The sequence below is a fragment of the Symphodus melops genome, assembly GCF_947650265.1.
Source record: "Symphodus melops genome assembly, chromosome: 16".
Taxonomy (NCBI): domain Eukaryota; kingdom Metazoa; phylum Chordata; class Actinopteri; order Labriformes; family Labridae; genus Symphodus; species Symphodus melops.
In genome coordinates, this window is record NC_136706.1 from 20853078 (window position 1) to 20870676 (window position 17599).

At 42.2% G+C, this 17599-nt stretch overlaps 1 protein-coding gene across 10 annotated transcripts in view; it reads right to left on the reverse strand.

Moving 5' to 3' along the window:
- tcf4 (transcription factor 4) overlaps positions 1 to 17599 on the reverse strand; it is a 230504-nt gene that overhangs the window by 25098 nt on the left and 187807 nt on the right. For all 10 annotated transcript variants that reach the window (XM_079365223.1, XM_079365221.1, XM_079365228.1 and 7 more), the window contains 7 exons: positions 12340 to 12445; positions 10625 to 10773; positions 10020 to 10173; positions 5791 to 5861; positions 5583 to 5661; positions 1561 to 1640; positions 1238 to 1447 (listed from right to left, as the gene is read on the reverse strand). In XM_079365223.1, coding sequence (XP_079221349.1) covers positions 1238 to 1447; positions 1561 to 1640; positions 5583 to 5661; positions 5791 to 5861; positions 10020 to 10173; positions 10625 to 10773; positions 12340 to 12445 — 849 coding nt within the window. The remainder of the gene's footprint in view (positions 1 to 1237; positions 1448 to 1560; positions 1641 to 5582; positions 5662 to 5790; positions 5862 to 10019; positions 10174 to 10624; positions 10774 to 12339; positions 12446 to 17599) is intronic.

The following is a 17599-nucleotide window of genomic DNA, read 5'->3' on the forward strand; positions in this document are numbered from 1 at the left end:
GTATGAGTTTGTGTGTGTGTGTGTGCGTGCGTGTGTGTGTGTGTGTGTGTGTGTGTGTGTGTGTGTGTGTGTGTGTGTGAGAGAGAGAAAGAGAGAGAGACAGCTGGACAGATATGCGTGAGAAGAAGATAATCTCTGTGGGAGCTGCCCAGCACTCTCTCTCTCTCTCTCTCTCTCATAAGCACACGCACACACACATGCACACACACACACACACACACACACACACACACACACACACACACACACACACACACACACACACACACACACACACACACACACACACACACACACACACACACGCCCTCCTCTATAGCACAGGTGTTGTCCATTTAGAAAACAACACTTCAAAGTATATACTTTAACAAAGAGCAGAGACTATAGGGGACAAAGCTCCTGAACGTCTGGTAACAGTGTAAAGCTGATGTCAGCGCCCCCTGGAGTCTGCAGAGTCCATTGCGAGTACAACACAGAATTTTTCAAAAATCCCTCGAAGTGCAACTTCAGGAGCTTTATAAATGACATCAGTGATGCTGGGGCCAAGTCTTTGTGTGGAGAGAGAGGTGTTGAAGAGGTAGTGACAGTGTGCAGAGTGTGCTAGTTAGCATGAACATCTGGTGTGTGTGTGTGTGTGTGTGTCCACATGTGAATATGCACAAATAAACAGAGTGGGTCTGAGTGAACATGTCCAGGCATCTGAATGTGTTTATACTGGCTGCGTTTTATCATGCTCTCTCTCTCTCTCTCTTGCTCTCTCGTTCTTCCTCGCTTGCCCTCTTACCTCTCCGTATGTCACACAGCTGTTTGGGTCTTTATGTTTATTGATTCAAGTTGACAAAAAAGCCAAACTTAAATGTGGAAAACATGACTGCTGTCTTATTTCACATTTTTTAATTTATTCTCCTCTCCTGTCCTCGCACTCCACTTTTAAGTTTCTCTCTCTTTTTTTTTTATTCATCCTCCTCTACTCATCTGTTTCTCCGAAGTAATGCTTCTTTCAACTGACCTTGATCTTGTTTTAAAGATCTATGTACGTAAAAATTAAAAAAAAGCAGCTCATTATAACAGGTTTATGACTCAGCAGTATCATGTACAAGACTTATTTTCTCCTAAAGGTCAGGGAGGTTTTTTTTTGTGTGCTCCCTCATAAAGAGAATGTGTAGTGTTCAACATATCAACATAGCAATCCTATGCACTCCAGACTTTGGGAAAGAAACATGCACTCAGATCCTACCATGAGTGAGTGTCTGTTGGCTGACAGCAGTCCTGTCCCGTAGCCGCCGCTCAGAGCGCCCATGGCTCCGTTGTGCGTGTGCGCTGCCCCTATAAGGTTGTGCATCTCTCCGTGCCCGCTGCTCATCCCCGTTGACGGCCCCACCGCGTGACTCCGCAGTACGTGGATGGCATCATCCAAACGCTCCAGGCGGTCCTCAATACGACTTTGCTGCAGAACGAAGGGGGACACGGGTTGACTTTTAGTGTGAATTCTGAAATGTAGATGTTAACCTCCAAAACAATATATGTTCTAAATATGTTGAGGTTTTTGTTTGAGAATACCAGAGAATGCAGAGGAGCCTCATAGCCTGGTGATGACGCTCCCTGTCCTCCGTTCCTCGACCAGACAGCTGAACTTGGGGCTACAGGGGACAAGAAACAAGGGGACATTATCAGGAGGGAAAATATGAACATGAGTGAGCAGGAGGAAGACAAAAAAAAAATCAATCTTTAGCACCACTCAGAAAGCAAGAAGTTTGAGCACAAGCTCTGGGCGTTGAAACTGATGCGCTTTAATCTGTACACATTTTTCTTATGTGTCGCATCCACATCGCAAGATAGGCCGGTCTTAAAGAGGACATATTATACGTCTTTTCCATATCAGTCCCCCCTGTGCTCTAAATGAAACATCTGTGTTTCTGTGCTTTGGTCAAAATATAACATGAATCAAGCAGCAGAGGAGGTTTGTGACCCTGTAGAAACCAGCTCTCTCAGAACGCTCCGTTTTGGTGTGTGTGTCTCTTTAAATGCAGTGATCCCCCTACCCCCCCACCCCCGAGTTTTCCCAGTAGACTTCACTCCTCTGTAGAGACAATAAAGATGGCAGAACTGTGCCAGAAGAAGTTTTGCCCTAGTCTGGAGGAGTGGAGGGGATTTTTTTGACCAGAATCAAACTTGTGATGTCACAAACAAAACATTTGAAACGGAGCATTATTCTCTGTGTGATAAGACTTAAACAGACCACAAACAAAAGCACTGGATGGATTTATTTCAAATGTTGTGCGTCAATAGACACTCAGGTTACCCAAACGTTCAAACACACTGTAAAAGTGGATTTTTCCCAATATGTCCCCTTTAAGGCACCTGCGACCCGGCATGTAAAAAAAAAAGTGTGAAGAGAAAATGGATGGATGTCTGTGTGGGGATGAGATCTAAAACCTCTTCTCCCTTTGTATGTTAAAGAAAGAACCCACTTGATGTACGGCGCCAAACGGCAGACAAAGCGTCTTCACACACGAGGAGTCTCTTCACGTTTCCACTTGTGGTGCTCAGACATTATACACGCCGAGAGATGAGGAAGAAAAGACTAAAACAAACCAACTCATATCTGGTAGCAGACATGCTAATGTCAGGCCTTTTGTTTTTGAAAAGGTACAAGTGGTTGATTAGCATGGGCCCTCTGCAGAATAAACACGCTTTGTTTCTCTGTTCTTTTCTGCTTTTGTGCGACGTCGCTGCTCTGAAGAGTCGTATCTGAATCGACAGGTCTCATTAGCTGGTAGACAGAGGAGAGACAGACACTTGGGTGAATTAACATTAATATGAATAATGACTGACTGAGACAGAGAGGGACCTTCAAACAGCATGAGGGTTTCAGAAGTGACACGCAATAATAGACAGAGGCCTTGCCACACTGCTCACAGGTCCATTTCCTGGTCCTGCAGTTATCTGGCTGATACCATCCTCCACTTTCTCTCCCCTGTTTACTCTCTCTTTCAAGCTGTCCAATCAAATCCACGCCCCCAAAAAGAATATTGAAAAATACGGTAATTATAATCATTTCTAGTTTTCAGAGTGAATCTGCTCTGCAACAGCGCTGCCCAATCTGCGATAACCCATGACCATGATCATTACCCATGATAACAGAAAAAAAAAAAAAGTACATTATTAGGCTAATTCTGTGGTGCGCTGTTTTGTCAATGCGGTCCAACCCACACTTGGGAGCTTTGATCAAACGCAGGTAATTCTAACATTCTTGTTCTCCTCTCACCTCCACCCCACCCTCACCACTGATCTCTCCCTTGTAACTCCAATTTCATCTCATTAGCTCGAGTTCCTCTTTTTTTCCCCCATTGTCTTACCATTTTGTCTCGGGTCTTTTTTCTCTCTCCCCTCTCCTTTATTCATATTACATGCTCATTTCCATATGCTAATTAATGAATAATCACCTGGGTACATTCATGTGCAAATACAAATATATGTATTAAACGGCACGGTAAATTATTCCGAGTCCAACATTGTAAAACACCCTTGCAGAATTAGCCTTGGATATCAATTTGCATGTAGTTTGCTCTAATAGGCTTCATTTCTAATTTGTAAAAAGTGGAGTAACTCTGACACAATGATAAACACCAATTATGGTTTAGCAGGCAATATCCCAGGCAGCTATAATGACGAGGAGGAGGAGAAGAACGAGGGGGAGCGAGGGGGCTTCGTGTTTGCAGAGCCGGTAGGTTTGTGAGCGATTTGTCGAAGTGGTGCTCGTAATTAAAGCTATCAGTCACAAGGCGCGGCACAGAAATATCAAACGGTGTGTGGAGCGGCGACAATTAGAGACAAATTCGACACAACTATTATTAGGAAAAGTCATTTTTCACTTTAAGGAGCAGGGAGAGTTTACAATATTAGCCCGGAGGAGGAGTAATTGGAGGAAATAATAGGAGGAAGAGGAGGGGGGGATGCAGCCATCATGTTTCCTTATTGTTTCTTCTTATGTTATGTTATTGTGCTTGAAAAGCTCAAGCTCCGTTGAATTAATAAATCAATCTACAATGCTGAAGTTTAACGTATTTTTTTACTTTGTTTTGATGTATTTTTGTTTTAATTCCCACTTTCATGTTGTTCCTTACCCAAGCTGTCAGATAGTTTTAAAACAAAGTTTGAAGTCTAAAGTCCCAGTCATGTCTCAAGCCATTAAAAACCAGTCATGAGCTCCAGCTTATATTTATTCTAAGTCTGGTCTCTGTAGTCATTTGAAACAAGTCCAATTATTGTTAATGTTCTTTGAAACAAGTTCAAGTTTTGTCTGAGATCATTAGAAAGCATCAGACGTTGAGTTTAATGTTATAATAAACTGAAATCAGGTCTCGTCTTGCATCATTTAAAACGTCCATCCTGTCCAGAAGTAGAATATTTGAGTGTGAGTGTCAATCCGTTCAAACCAAGTTCTTGACGAGTTTCAAGCCCTTACAAACCATCTCCAGCGGAGTGTCTTTAATCGAAACAAGGCTCGCATGTCTTATTATCTCAGGTTGCTTGTCACCTGTGTAGTCCAAGTGTCAAGTCATACAAAACAAGTTCAAGTCAAGTCTTTGGTCCATCGACAGCAGTTCAAGTTTGGTCACAATTCATTTAAACAAGTTTAATTTTTTTTCAAAGGTCAGTTCAAGTCGAGCTCCAAAGTCAAGTCTTTCTCTCAAGTCACTGACTCAAATTTGAATGCCAAGTCTCAGCCTCAGATTCACCTATAAGTAAGAAAAAAACTAAGTTGTAAAAGTGACGTAAAAGGTCGAGTTCAAAGTCCTTGGAAACAATCCCATGTCTCGTCTTAAGTAATTGGACGTTTTTTTTGTCCTTTGGAAAAAGTTCAACTCAGCTTTTGTATCATTTACAACTAGTCCATATCTTGTCTGAAGCCATTTGACACTAGTTCAAGTCCAAGTGTCAAGTCATTGAAACCAGTTTGAATCAAGTCGAGACTTGATGGAAAATGGAAACCAATTTTGAGATAAGTCACAAGTCAAGTCATGTGTCAGCTAAACTAATCCACTAAGAGTTCATATCAAGTCCCTCGTCATTCTACAAGTGTTCAGGTTTCACTTCAAGTCAAACATGTTAAACTGTAAAACTCAGTTCGAGGTCCAACAGAAAATATTTAGTCTCAAGTCTTTTGAAACACCAACAAGTCGGTCTCAATCTAGTGAAACGGTTTAAGTCAAGTCTTTAGTCTTATGACAAAAGTCCAAGTCAAGTCTCAAGTCCTTTCAAACAATCCCATGTCTCTTCTGGAGTCCTTTCAATCAAGTTCAAGTCAACTCACAAGTCCTTTGAGAAGTGCTGATGTCAAGTCAAAAGTCACTCATATTAGTTTAAGTCAATCATCGGACAAAAAGTTCACGAAGAGTCTGTTCTAAAGTTCAAGTTGGGTCTCAAGTCTCTCAAGAGAAGGTCATTACAGGTCAAAGGTCATTTTTGATTAGGTTCAGGTCAAGTCTTAGGTCAGCTCTGCTGTTTTCCCCATCTGCTGTTGTTGTACGACAGTGAAGGTGGTGAGTTGTGATTGGAGGGTGAGTATCATGTGCTACCTGTGAGGGAGGGAGGGGAGCCGACTGGGGTGGAGGGATTGGACGAGAAGCTGTTGTTCGTGTGGTCTGGAGAGTAGATCTGAAAAAGAAGGAGGAAAGAAAATTGGGAAGAAAAGAAAGTGAAAAAAGTGAAATCAGGGTGCATTTAAAACTAGTCATCTGTTTGTGTTTGTTTGTACGTGTGTTTGTTTGTGTGAGCTGTACTTACAGATGCAAGTGCTTTCCCTAAGGCGTCTCCTGTCTGAGAGCTGCTGGCTGCTGCACTCTGTGCTCTGTTTGCTGTGACACACACGGAAAAAAAAAGATGGACGCATTTTTGTAAATAAGGATGTTGTTAGCTAAATACTTTAATTTATCTGTCTATTTCTATACCCTCAGTCCATCCGTTCCACTCTCAACGTGTAAACACATCATTATACACACATCACACACATCCAGTTGTTGCTCAGCTAAATGGATTCTTCTTCTTTGTGCTCACGTAAAAACAGTGAGACACAGGTTTGATTGGTTTACTTGGAATCTTTTCCTACCTATTCTTACATTGCAGGACATTACACAAGAAGAAGACGCTCCTCATGTAATTTTTTTACAGCACGTTAATGACGTCAAATGGACAATTATGCGTCTTTTTTTAAAAGTGATAGCAGGTCAGGGGTCATTCTAAGGCCCACATTTGGTGGCTTCAGGTTTGGGTCCTTGGGACTCTTCTCCTGCATATGAAATGAACTGAGGTGTAATAGCAGAAAATCCACTTTGTTAAAGTGGTGAAGTTTTTCTATTAAAAATTAATATTTGGCTGTTTTGTAAAGCGCACAATGTAAACAATAATTTACTCATTAAGCCGACACACGTCTAAGAGGTGAAGATGAAAAAACACACTTCTAAGTCGAGATCGATCTTTTCAATCAAACTGTTTTTGTTTTTTGTCTGTAGTGTAGTGGATGTCTGGTCGATGTTCTGATGACCGACACCACCTTATAAAAGATGCCAATCCCTTTACACACATTTTCTGCATCTCCTCAATCTGTCAGGATTACAAACGGGTGTTTTTGTCATTCATGAGGAGATAAACATATCATCACATCTTTAAGGTTTCTGAACACTCTATCTCAAATAATGATCCTAAAACTGAAACATGCAGTTTGCATCTGAACAACCTCGAAGTAGCACATCTTGATGAGTAGTAGCACATATTGACAGAACACCTGCAGCCGGAGCTTCTGGAAGCTCTTTTTAAACGACTAATGTGATAGCGCCCTCTGTTTTGGAGGAATGAGCACTGCAAGTCAAGTTGTTTTTATTGTTGTATCTGTGAACATTAAAAGTAGTGAAACATGAAAAGGAGATTCAATAAAGCCCTACAGTTACCAATTTCTTAACTGACAAAACGCGTGTGTGTGTGTGTGTGTGTGTGTGTGTGTGTGTAGGTGTGTGTGTACGTGTGTTTACAAAGTAAAACTTCAATACATCTAAATCTGTTTCACACACTTGAAGGGGACAGAGGCCAGAGAGGAAGGAAGTGACCTCACAGGACCAGATGAGTCGCCCACACACACACGCACACGCACACACGCACACACACACACACACACACACACAGACATGCTCACAGCTCATCTCTCCTGATAGCAGTTCCCAGATGGAAAGTTTACGCTCGCACACACAAGTTAGACACGGACACACACACACACACACTAACACATACCTACACAACCACACACACACAGCGCTTAAAACACATCCTCTCATGGTAAATGACTCATTACAGAAATTGGCAAGACCGGACTTCTTTAAGGTGTTAGAGGAAGGGAGAGGAGAGAGAGAGAGAGAGAGAGAGAGAGAAAAGAGGGGAGAGAGAGAGACAGGAAGCAGCATATGTTTTGGGGTTAAAGCCTCATGTCTCACTCACGCCATACCACTGGCCTAGTAAACCATCCAAGGGATTACACGCACGCACACACGCACGCACGCACGCACACACACACACACACACACACACACTGACTGGCATCCTGATTTGATGCATAATTTAGAACATGTGCAGGAGAAAATCTTTTTCATAAATGAGAGCTTATAGCTGCAGAGGAGGATGAAGATGAAAATGGTTTTGATGTTTTTTCTTTGAAAGTCTGGTCTCATCGTTTTGCACCTCAATTGTTTTTCATATGACGTAAAAAAACCTACGAAGTTTTTTTTATGCATTTTTTCCCCCTTCATATGCTTCTTATATCGTTCTTTCAGGTAAAAGCAGGTTTCAGTATTTTAAGGCTGTCATTGGGAGCTTATGTGTGCTTATGCTTTTTAGCTAATGAAGATAATGATGTTTAGTGACGTACAGAGTTTCCATGTGTTCAGTGCAGTTAAAGTTAACCGGTGGATTTTGACGCATGAGCACATGAAGACACTTCTATGTAAACAATCGTCTTAGGGCCTTGTAGGAACATGAAATTGGCCATGTCTGTACTTTGTACAAATTACTGCTTATCAATTATTTCATCTCTATGTGGAGCCCAATCAACACACACCTCTCCAACAGTAATGGCCTTTTATTGGCCTGTTTTGGGTACATATGGGTTTATGTTTTCTGACATGTTCTGATAAAGATCTTTTTCGATGAACCAGAAACTGCATGAATTTAAACCTTTAATAAAGAGACGGTTTACTTATGCAGGTTGATCAGCAGAACACACTCAAACTCCATGTTAGCATCAGAGCAGCTGAGCGGGCATTAATCCACACTCAGACATTTTTACACTGTACAACATATTCTATTTTCTTCAGTTACATATTGTGTAAAAGAAAGGTTGCACAAGAACTCACTTCATTAGCGTCTATTTCAGAGTATACCTTTAATCCTCTTCACCTAAAGTAACGTATGTAGCAGATGATGTAAGACTCATAATGTCAAGGATGACCAGGTCAGTGAATTATTTGAAACAAAGTTGGGGGAAGGCAGAGAATTGGCTGTAAACGCTGAACGTCTGTACATGTGTACACACACACACACACACACATACCTACACACACACACACACACACACACGTGTTTGGACTTCAACAACAGAGACATGTTTTTTATTAGTTTTCATCTTGTGTTTACACTCATCTGGTCTGACTTGTGTGTGTGTGTGTGTGTGTGTGTGTGTGTGTGTGTGTGTGTGTTTTATCTTTAGGAATGTTGGAGATGTCTTCCCATGAAAACAAACTTTCAATCTGTTTCTTATTGCTGTCCTATTTGTTGCTTTGAGACTCAAAGCAAGGGGTCCATATGGCATGCTGTGCGTGTTTGTATGTTTACCTGTGTGTGTCAGTAATGTCAAGGTCAAGCTGATATATTCCATTCCTCACTGGCTGCTTTCTCCCCGACTGTGAGGTTTTTTGAGTGGTTAAAGCTATCCTGGTCAAAACTCAGCAGGATCAACTGGTTAAGTGCTGGTCAGTTTGAGTGTGGTCTACGATGGTTGTTACGAAGCTGTCACTCTGAGTTTATCATCCAAACACAAACACAGCGAATATGACGCAGAGATGAAAACATCAGTAACTCTAAAATAAGCATGTCAGCCCACAAACAACAAGTTAAAGTTGCTGCAGATGGTTTATGGTAATACTTACAAACAGCAGAGCTTGTTACAGTCGTAAGGGGAGGTCTTGTGTCCGTCATTGATAATGTCAAAGTAAAGCTGCAGGTGTTTGAGTTCTGTTTTTAACAGGTCAAAAGCTGAGACTTGAATGTGTTTTGCTTTTCAGATAAATGTCAAAGTTTCAGGCAGAGTCAAGAGAGTCAAGTCAGGTCAGTCCCAAAGTGAAGTCCAAGTCCAGTCAAAAGTCTGACAGTCAGAAGTCTGCGAACAAATGTCCTCTTAAAATCGATTCATTCCACTAAAAAAAAAATGCTTCTGCATAAACGTGAGCCCCTCTGTGTGAAGCCCAACCATCAACAGATGAAGACAAGACTCAATGAGGCAGTTGCCCTGACTTGAAACCATCGACTGTATAGAAGAAGTGGAAGCAGCTATCAAGAGGTTATCCACTGTCATCATTAAGTTTAGATTGGTGGCTGTCACTGCCATATTTTATATTTGGATAAGAGCATGTAACCACATTGCTAAGGCTGCAGATTCTGCTTTGTTGGATCTTTGATTAAAATGGGATCCTGATTTACAAGAGAAAAATCCTGGTGCATCAAAAAATACTTGAAATGACCGATTAAAATCATTATGAAGAAAATGTTTGCGTAAGTATCAAATCAACTGAAAGGTTTTAATGTTCATTCGTGGAAACCAGTGGCGACTCCCCCTGCTGGACATATTGAAGGACTATTTCCTTCACGTTCACTTTTACGTCCAAGAGGCCAAGTCCACTCCTTTTACACATTCAATTCTAACTTGGTATCACAAATCTATGTGTATCAAAGAAATGTAGACACAGGTGACTTACCCATAATGCTGCTGTCTGTGCCGTTGGTGGAGGCCGTGCAAGAGGCGGTGCTGTAGTGACCACCCCCGCTTCCCCCGCTTCCTCCACTTCTGTGGAAGCTGGACATGGGAGGAAGGCTGGAGCTGATGTCTGCAGACGAATGTGACGGGTAGCTCTGCAGAAAGGCCGATGAACAACATGGAACTTGAACACTTTCAAAAATGGAAATATTACTCAACAACACAGAAAAGTGTTGCACCTGCATGTATTTATTCTTGTTTTTGAATTTGAACTGATTTATCCAAACAATGATGTCATGGATTTTAATGCCTCTGCATGTCAATGTTAAATGCATTTGACGTTGCACAAACCATGACATAATGAAGTCAACAAACAGACAACATTGCATAAAACCTTCACTTTAAGTTGCAAAAAAAAACGCATGTTGTAGAGTGTTTATGATTGCATGATTAAACGATTTCAACAGGATTGTGCAAACACTGTTTTTTGTGTTCAGCTGCAGAATGTCTGTTCTTATGTTTACATGCACACCTCAATAACACTGTATGCGGACAAAGGATGTAGTATGAGATCATATATACGCTGTGATTGACAGGTCTGCTCACCAATCTGTCGTGGGGGTGAATCCCGCAGTAGGAGGAGCTCTGGGAGGGTCCGTGAGCAGAGTTCCCGCCCCCCAGCATGCTGCCATGGTAACCCTGCTGGCTCATACTGCTACTGCTGCTGCTCCAGGGGTCGCCGCTGTGGTGACCGTCTGAGAGCGCGACACACAGGGAGACACAGATAAAGAGAGAGAGAGAGAGAGAGGGTACATGAGGAATCTGTTTCTTCCGTGTAGTAAAACAAAACAGAGCTTTACGTTCATATGCTGAGTTTGAATTCCCCCGATGCTCATCTAAGTTCTGCTTTGTGTCCACCACAATCAAAACTTAATAATAATGTTTCTTGAGGCTGTACGGGTTGTGCAATAGAGAGATTTGAATGTTGTTTTTATGCCTTGATATGACAGATATAAAGAAGTGTTTGACATCGATACGTGCCTCTCTGTTTACATGTGCATTGTTGTTTGTTTGATTGCTTTTATTTCATTTGCATCACAGTAAGTCCAAGACAAATAAACAGAAGGAGAAAATTAAGCGTAACGTATCGCCTCATATCCTCACATATCATGTGGTCACATCGCATTGTGTTGATGTTTTAGCGATGTTTCATGGTCACTTATAGGAACCTCCTGACTTGTGACACACGGCGTGTTGGCGTGTTGTTCACGAGCGTAACTTTGTGACCACCTCTAATAAAACTCTGAGCGTCTTTGTGGATGTCAAATCAGAGCACGTCTTTTTAGGGTGGGGACTATTTCTTCCTTTATAAAAGTCTGCAAGGACACGTCTGAATGTTGAACTTTAAGAAAAACACACAGATGGAGGGGAAATAAGAGCGTTACGTTACTGCGGCGACTTATGTTACAGGACGCCACAGTCATTTTCTGCTTCACCACTTTTGACAGTAAACCAACGTTCCCATCCATGCCTGTGCTGGTTTATTAGATCATTACATTGTTATTTGAAATAATACCTTTGAGGATGTCATCTTTTATAAATCTTAAGGCTAGAGGAAATCTCTCTCTGTGATTTATATTTTCACTGCCAAGCAAAAAAAAAAATCACTTACAAATTAGAACAATTGATGATTTTGGAGCTGAGAACGTTTTTCAGCTAAGAGATCTCAAGCTGTGATCGATTGTTACGTTTCTAGTGTGTGTGTGTGTGTGTGTGTGTGTGTGTGTGTGGTTGACTTTAAGTGAGGTTTCAGGTGTCATGTGACAGGAAGTAGTTACATGCTTATCATGAGCACATGCTGCTGACACTCTCCACAATCCTTCGCCATCTGCCTTCATCCTTCGACTGTCGAGGCATCGTCTGGATTTATATTGTTAATATGATATTGATCTTTGATTACATGCAGATATTTAAGTTTACAGTATTTGATGCTGTTTTATAGTGTTGTAACTTTGCACTGTTTAGGCTTGCTTTAAGTTTATTTGGTACTGCTGTGAACAGTGTATGCATGTCAAGGACTCTGTATGAGTGCATTTAAGTAATCTATTGTTTCATGTTTTATTTGTAGTTTCACAACTTTGATCATTATTAAACCTGTGGACTACAACTACCATGGTCTTCAGAGTCGTAATGTGAAGATGATGTTGACACTTGCTGCCAGTGCTCTCGTTCAATCACGGAACGAGAGAGAGACAGGACAGTACAGTGTGTGTGTGTGTGTGTGTGTGTGTGTGTGTGTGTGTGTGTGTGCACGTGCGTACCTGGCATGAAGAACGAGCTTGGGAAGCCGGAGCTGGGGGGTTTGGAGGAGGGGTAGCCCGGTGAGTCCCTGTTGTAGTCGGCTGTGCTGGCAGACGGAGCGTACACCTGCAACACAAACACAGACACACAAACGTCATTTAAGAATGTGCACTCGCGACAAAACACAACTTGTTCTCGTCACGATCACACAGCCACAAACTCAAGACGAGACAAAACGCTTCCAGTCTGTCGCCACCCTCTCTCCGAGGCTCAGCAGGAAGCAGCTCCAGACAGACATCATTTCCCCTCACGTTCACTGAGATGAAAAAGTATCTTCAAAATGAGGTTTTCTTTCAACACATCTTACAGTTGTTTAAAGAGTCTCATGGTGAATATGTTTTATTTGTAAAAGCTTATTTGCATTTTTTTTATTAGAGATTGGAGAGTGGGGTCAGAGGTCAGAGAGAGAGAGAGAGAGAGAGAGAGAGAGAGAGAGAGAGAGAGAGAGAGCAGAATAGGAGACACAGGTCGGATTTGAACCATGACCACTTGCTACAGCTTCTGTACATGAGGCGTACGCCCTCACCACTTGTCCACTGATGCCACGAAAATCACATTTTAAAATAAATTTTGTTTAAAATATGAAGTAAATATAAGAGGACGAGTGATTTTAGTATTTTTAAATAACTTGTAGTTTTAACAGGTTATTCTCGTTATATAAAATCTGTTCAGTGTTTTGTTTAAGACATTTTTTGAAATTATTCCTAAGCTGTTGAGAGTTATATTAATTGTGATTAAAATGATTAAAGCAGGATGAAAAGGGAGATCTGATTTTTGTACAATCATTTCGAAAGTTATTTTCATTTTCTATATGGGTCAAACTTCTCTCACAAATGAGAAAAAAAGATACACTTGGAAACGTATACACGTTGTGTCACACACACACACACACACACACACACACACACACACACACACACACACGCTGCCTGCTGTCCTCTCATTCAGCCTACTTCAATGAGTGCAAACAACAAAGCAGTGATTTCCTGAGCATCTCCTCTCAGCAGCACACATGAGCCGGCTCCAGAACCAGCAGCCTGTCATCACTGGAAACAGGTGACGCTCCTCCTCAGCAACACAGCGGCTGCATGAGAACACAATGCCTGTGTTTGGTCATGCCTTTGACTGGGGGTCCCCACAGCATGCCTCTGCATGTTTGTGTGTGAGTATGTGTGTGTGTATAGCGTGCGAACACTCAGCCATGACGCTAGCTCTCGCTGCATGACGCAAACCCTGTAACAGCTGTTCAGAGCGTCCTCCCCCCCCCCCCCACCCCGTCTCCCACTGACTCACATCAAAATGAAAAAGCAGCTACACCTAATCTACCTCCATCCCCTCAGAAACAAAAAGACACGGGCCGCTTTGTTAACTTTTCGAGTATTTTGCATACACATGGAGCACAGATGTGGCAGAACAAAATCCGATGATAAAACTCAGACAGAAGGAACAAAAGAGAAAAGATGAAAAAAGAAACACTTCGGGGCATTATAAAAAACATCATCCCACTTCCCACACTCCCTGAGAGAAATTATTAAAAACAGAAAAATAGCCTCAAACGCTTTCAGTCAAACAGAGAGCCTCTGAAGCTAAAAGCGTGCTTATTGAAAGAAAATCTGGCACTTATTCCCTCAGCATCAACCTCTTAAAGGTTGTTGTCTTCAGGACATATTTTCCAATTACAGATGGTGAATGGACATGTTTTTGTGTTTTTTCTATCTTCTGACCCCTTTTACACTACATGTCACAGTCACATGTGTATGGCAGACGCTGCTACGCAATGTGCCCGGCTCCCCAGCAGTTCGCCTCCATTCACTTGCTGCTGGCGTAACAGCGGGAGGAATGGGAAGTTCAGTGTGTTGCTCAAGGGACGCGGGGCTGCAGGAGGTGGGAGTGGAACCCCCTCTAAGAGACCGCTGACTCGACCACAGAGCCACAGCCTTCCCCGAGATAATCTGGGAAGGAATCGTAAAGGCTAAAGCAACTTTAAAATGAAAACGCAAGCAGTGTTTCCTTTGTTTTCTGCAGCACATATGAAGGCGTGACCGGCTGATCAGCGTGCTGCAGGTGGAGGAAGACAAACGTGTCAGGAAGTCTTGAACCGCGAAAACAAACATATGAGCCGCCAGAATCGGACAGTGTCGTCCCCGCCACCACCGAAATCCTTCCTGCACATTATCCCATACGCTCTTCTGTAAAGTGTCTTGAGATAACACTTATTACATGTACAAATAATGATTGATTGACTGGCTGAAATATTACACACACATCGCCCCCTCTGTAGAATCGTTTGTTATCGCCAAGTACATTAACACATGCAAAGAATTTGTCAAGGTTTGTTGGTGCAAAAACAGTTAACAAAGGAAATAAAGCCAAAATAGCAAGAACTTAATTTAAAAAAAATTTAAGAAGCAATTACCAAAATATAAAATAGAAATTCATCTTAAATCTTAAGAAACTTAGCAGCCTCGTTCCTGTGACACTCCGGCTGGTTCTCCAATGAAGACGCCTTCGTGGTAGGGATCTTCTGTGGCTCATACACTTACTATTCACAAGTACCTCACACAACCCCACTTCAAAAACGTCCAAACAATCCCTTCAAGCCAAGAAAGAGGTTAATGATACTATTTTCCAGTTTAATAAAAGACAGGGACCTGGAACCTTGAGGAGGGATTGTAATTGTCCTGATTTATTTAGAAAACATGAAGAAGCCTCCAGAAAACATCGAAATGTGAACAATAAATATACGTTCATTCAGCCCATGTGTCCTCTGAGGTGTTTCTGCACACAGTGTCTCTTCAGTTGCTTTTTTGAATCATGAAATCCTTAAGAGCAACATGATCATTTTCTTGAGTGACTCGTAGTGGAAAGACTCCAATGTTTGAGGCTTCCAAGGAGCAGGAGACTCTGGGAAACTGTGGGAATGAAGAATGAGATAAGGAAACAAGCAACCCACCCACCCACCAACATAACCTTATGGACACACACACACACGCACACACACACACACACACACACACACACACACACACACACACACACACACACACACAGAGAGAGACATGCAAACTCAAGTGAACAGATGTACGGTGCTAAGAGAAGCTAATTAGCGGGAGAAGGTTTGCTCCTTCCCACAATGCACCTTGCAGGAGTTCAAGACGCATCTGAATCCTCTACTTGCTGCACTCTCTCTCTCTCTCTCTCTCTCTCACACACACACACACACACACACACACACACACACACACACACTGAAGGCAGTGTCTGTAAATGTCATTAAGGCTAACTCCAATCCCCTAAACTTCCTCCTCTTCTCCTCTTCCCCTCTGAGAACTAACTTTGTGAGCTGATGATAAAACCACATTTATTGACCCAAAGCCTGTACAACAAGATGCGCACACGCACACACACACACACACACACACACACACACACACACGCGCGCTTGTGTGGTTCCCACTGACATTATTAAGATTTATGCCTCATGCCGTGAAAGCCATATTTTCCCACTGAATGTGTTGTTAAGACTGGTGACGAAACATTGTGATTTGTGTGTGCACGCGCGCGTGTGTGTGCGTGTGCATGGGTGTGTGTGCGTGTTTCAGACAGACAGACAGACAGACAGGAACAGGTGCAGAGTGTGTTCAAGTCTGAGGAATGTAGAGAGACATAATAACAACCTCACTTCCTGCAGTCTGTAACACACACACATACACGCACACACACACACGCACACACGCACACACACACACGCACACACACACACAGTGGTATCAGTGTTCCCACAGTCACTGAGCTGACCTTGAGCCAATCAGAGAAACCCTCAACAGTGTTTTTATTTCACAGACAGCGACGTACGAACCAGAGAAGAATCTGAACCCGAGTAGAAATAACAGAATCTTTTTAACTTCTTCTCTATAAAAGTGTCTTCTGTGTTTCCAACAAAAAAGGTGTTCGTTACAAAATAAAGAAACTAAACTGTAACAAGCCAACCAGTTATGGATTCTTTTTTGTTTTCTAATTGCCTGTTAAATTTATAGAAAGTGGACCTAGCCTTTAACTTCAACAACAAAAAAAGCAACTGCACAAGTGTCTTAAGCCAGCAGGGGGCGACACCATCAGCTGGAACTTTATTCACATTTTCCAATCAGGTTTGTAGCTCCAATCTCTTTTCAAGTTCATTTCTGAAAGGATGGTTAATCGACACAGTTAGTGAGAGAGTCGATTCATCTGTCTGCATCTATATGGTGTAAAACATGTGGATATCTGGCATGTAGCCACATGCCAACATGTATGCAGTAGTTGTCATAAAACAAACTCGACTCGGGTAACACTGACGCTGCTATGTAAAGAGCAGGCTAAAATCAGCCACATGCTGGGTTGGTCAGTCATGACTCTAAGAATCTAAGATGTCTGCAGTAAAACTCAAACACAAGGCTTCATGTCAAAGTTTGATCGGGAGAAAATCGGTGCATTATCTACGTATAAAAGATCTAGTTTCATTGGAGCCTCCAGATTCTCTTCAAGTCACAGATGTTGCTCTCTAAAGTCCAGTCCTGTCAGCTAGCTGATTGAGGATGTATCAGGAGTCTGAAAGAGTCAAAGGAGTTTTCAGAGCTGAAGTCAGAACAACAGGAAACAGTAGACCATGACATCACTGAAGTCATCTAGTTTCATAACATCAGAGAATCACTTGTCCAAGTAAGGGTCTGGATACAACACTTCTACAGGTGTGTACATTCACAGGAAAACACTCAAACCAGCTCTAAGACACCTTTAACTTTGTCTGAACATGTTCTGTCCAAAAGCAGGAAGCAGAAAGTCCCGTTCACTCAGTGTGGAGGGATAGAAACGGGATAAAAAACAGGAGAAAAGGTTCTCAGAAGCAGTGATTAGTTTCGGACAGAAATGTGAAGAACACTGGACGGAACTAATTCCCTTTATCGACCCATGACACGGTGCAGTTGTACTTGTTGTTTCCTGGAACAACAAATCCTTCTAATAGAAATCTGATGAGTGTGTCGTGTGAAAGACTCGTCTGCAGCACAGGAAAGAACCCTGACAGAGTCGAGAGGAGAGGCTTAGTTTCTACTGTCAGGTCAGGTCAAAGTGTTGGACGGAGTTAGAGAATCTTCAAAGACGTCAAATATCACAAAGTCCAGCAAAGCTTTTAACTCTCCACCAACAAAACAAGACACCACACACATTACCCTGGTCATGGAT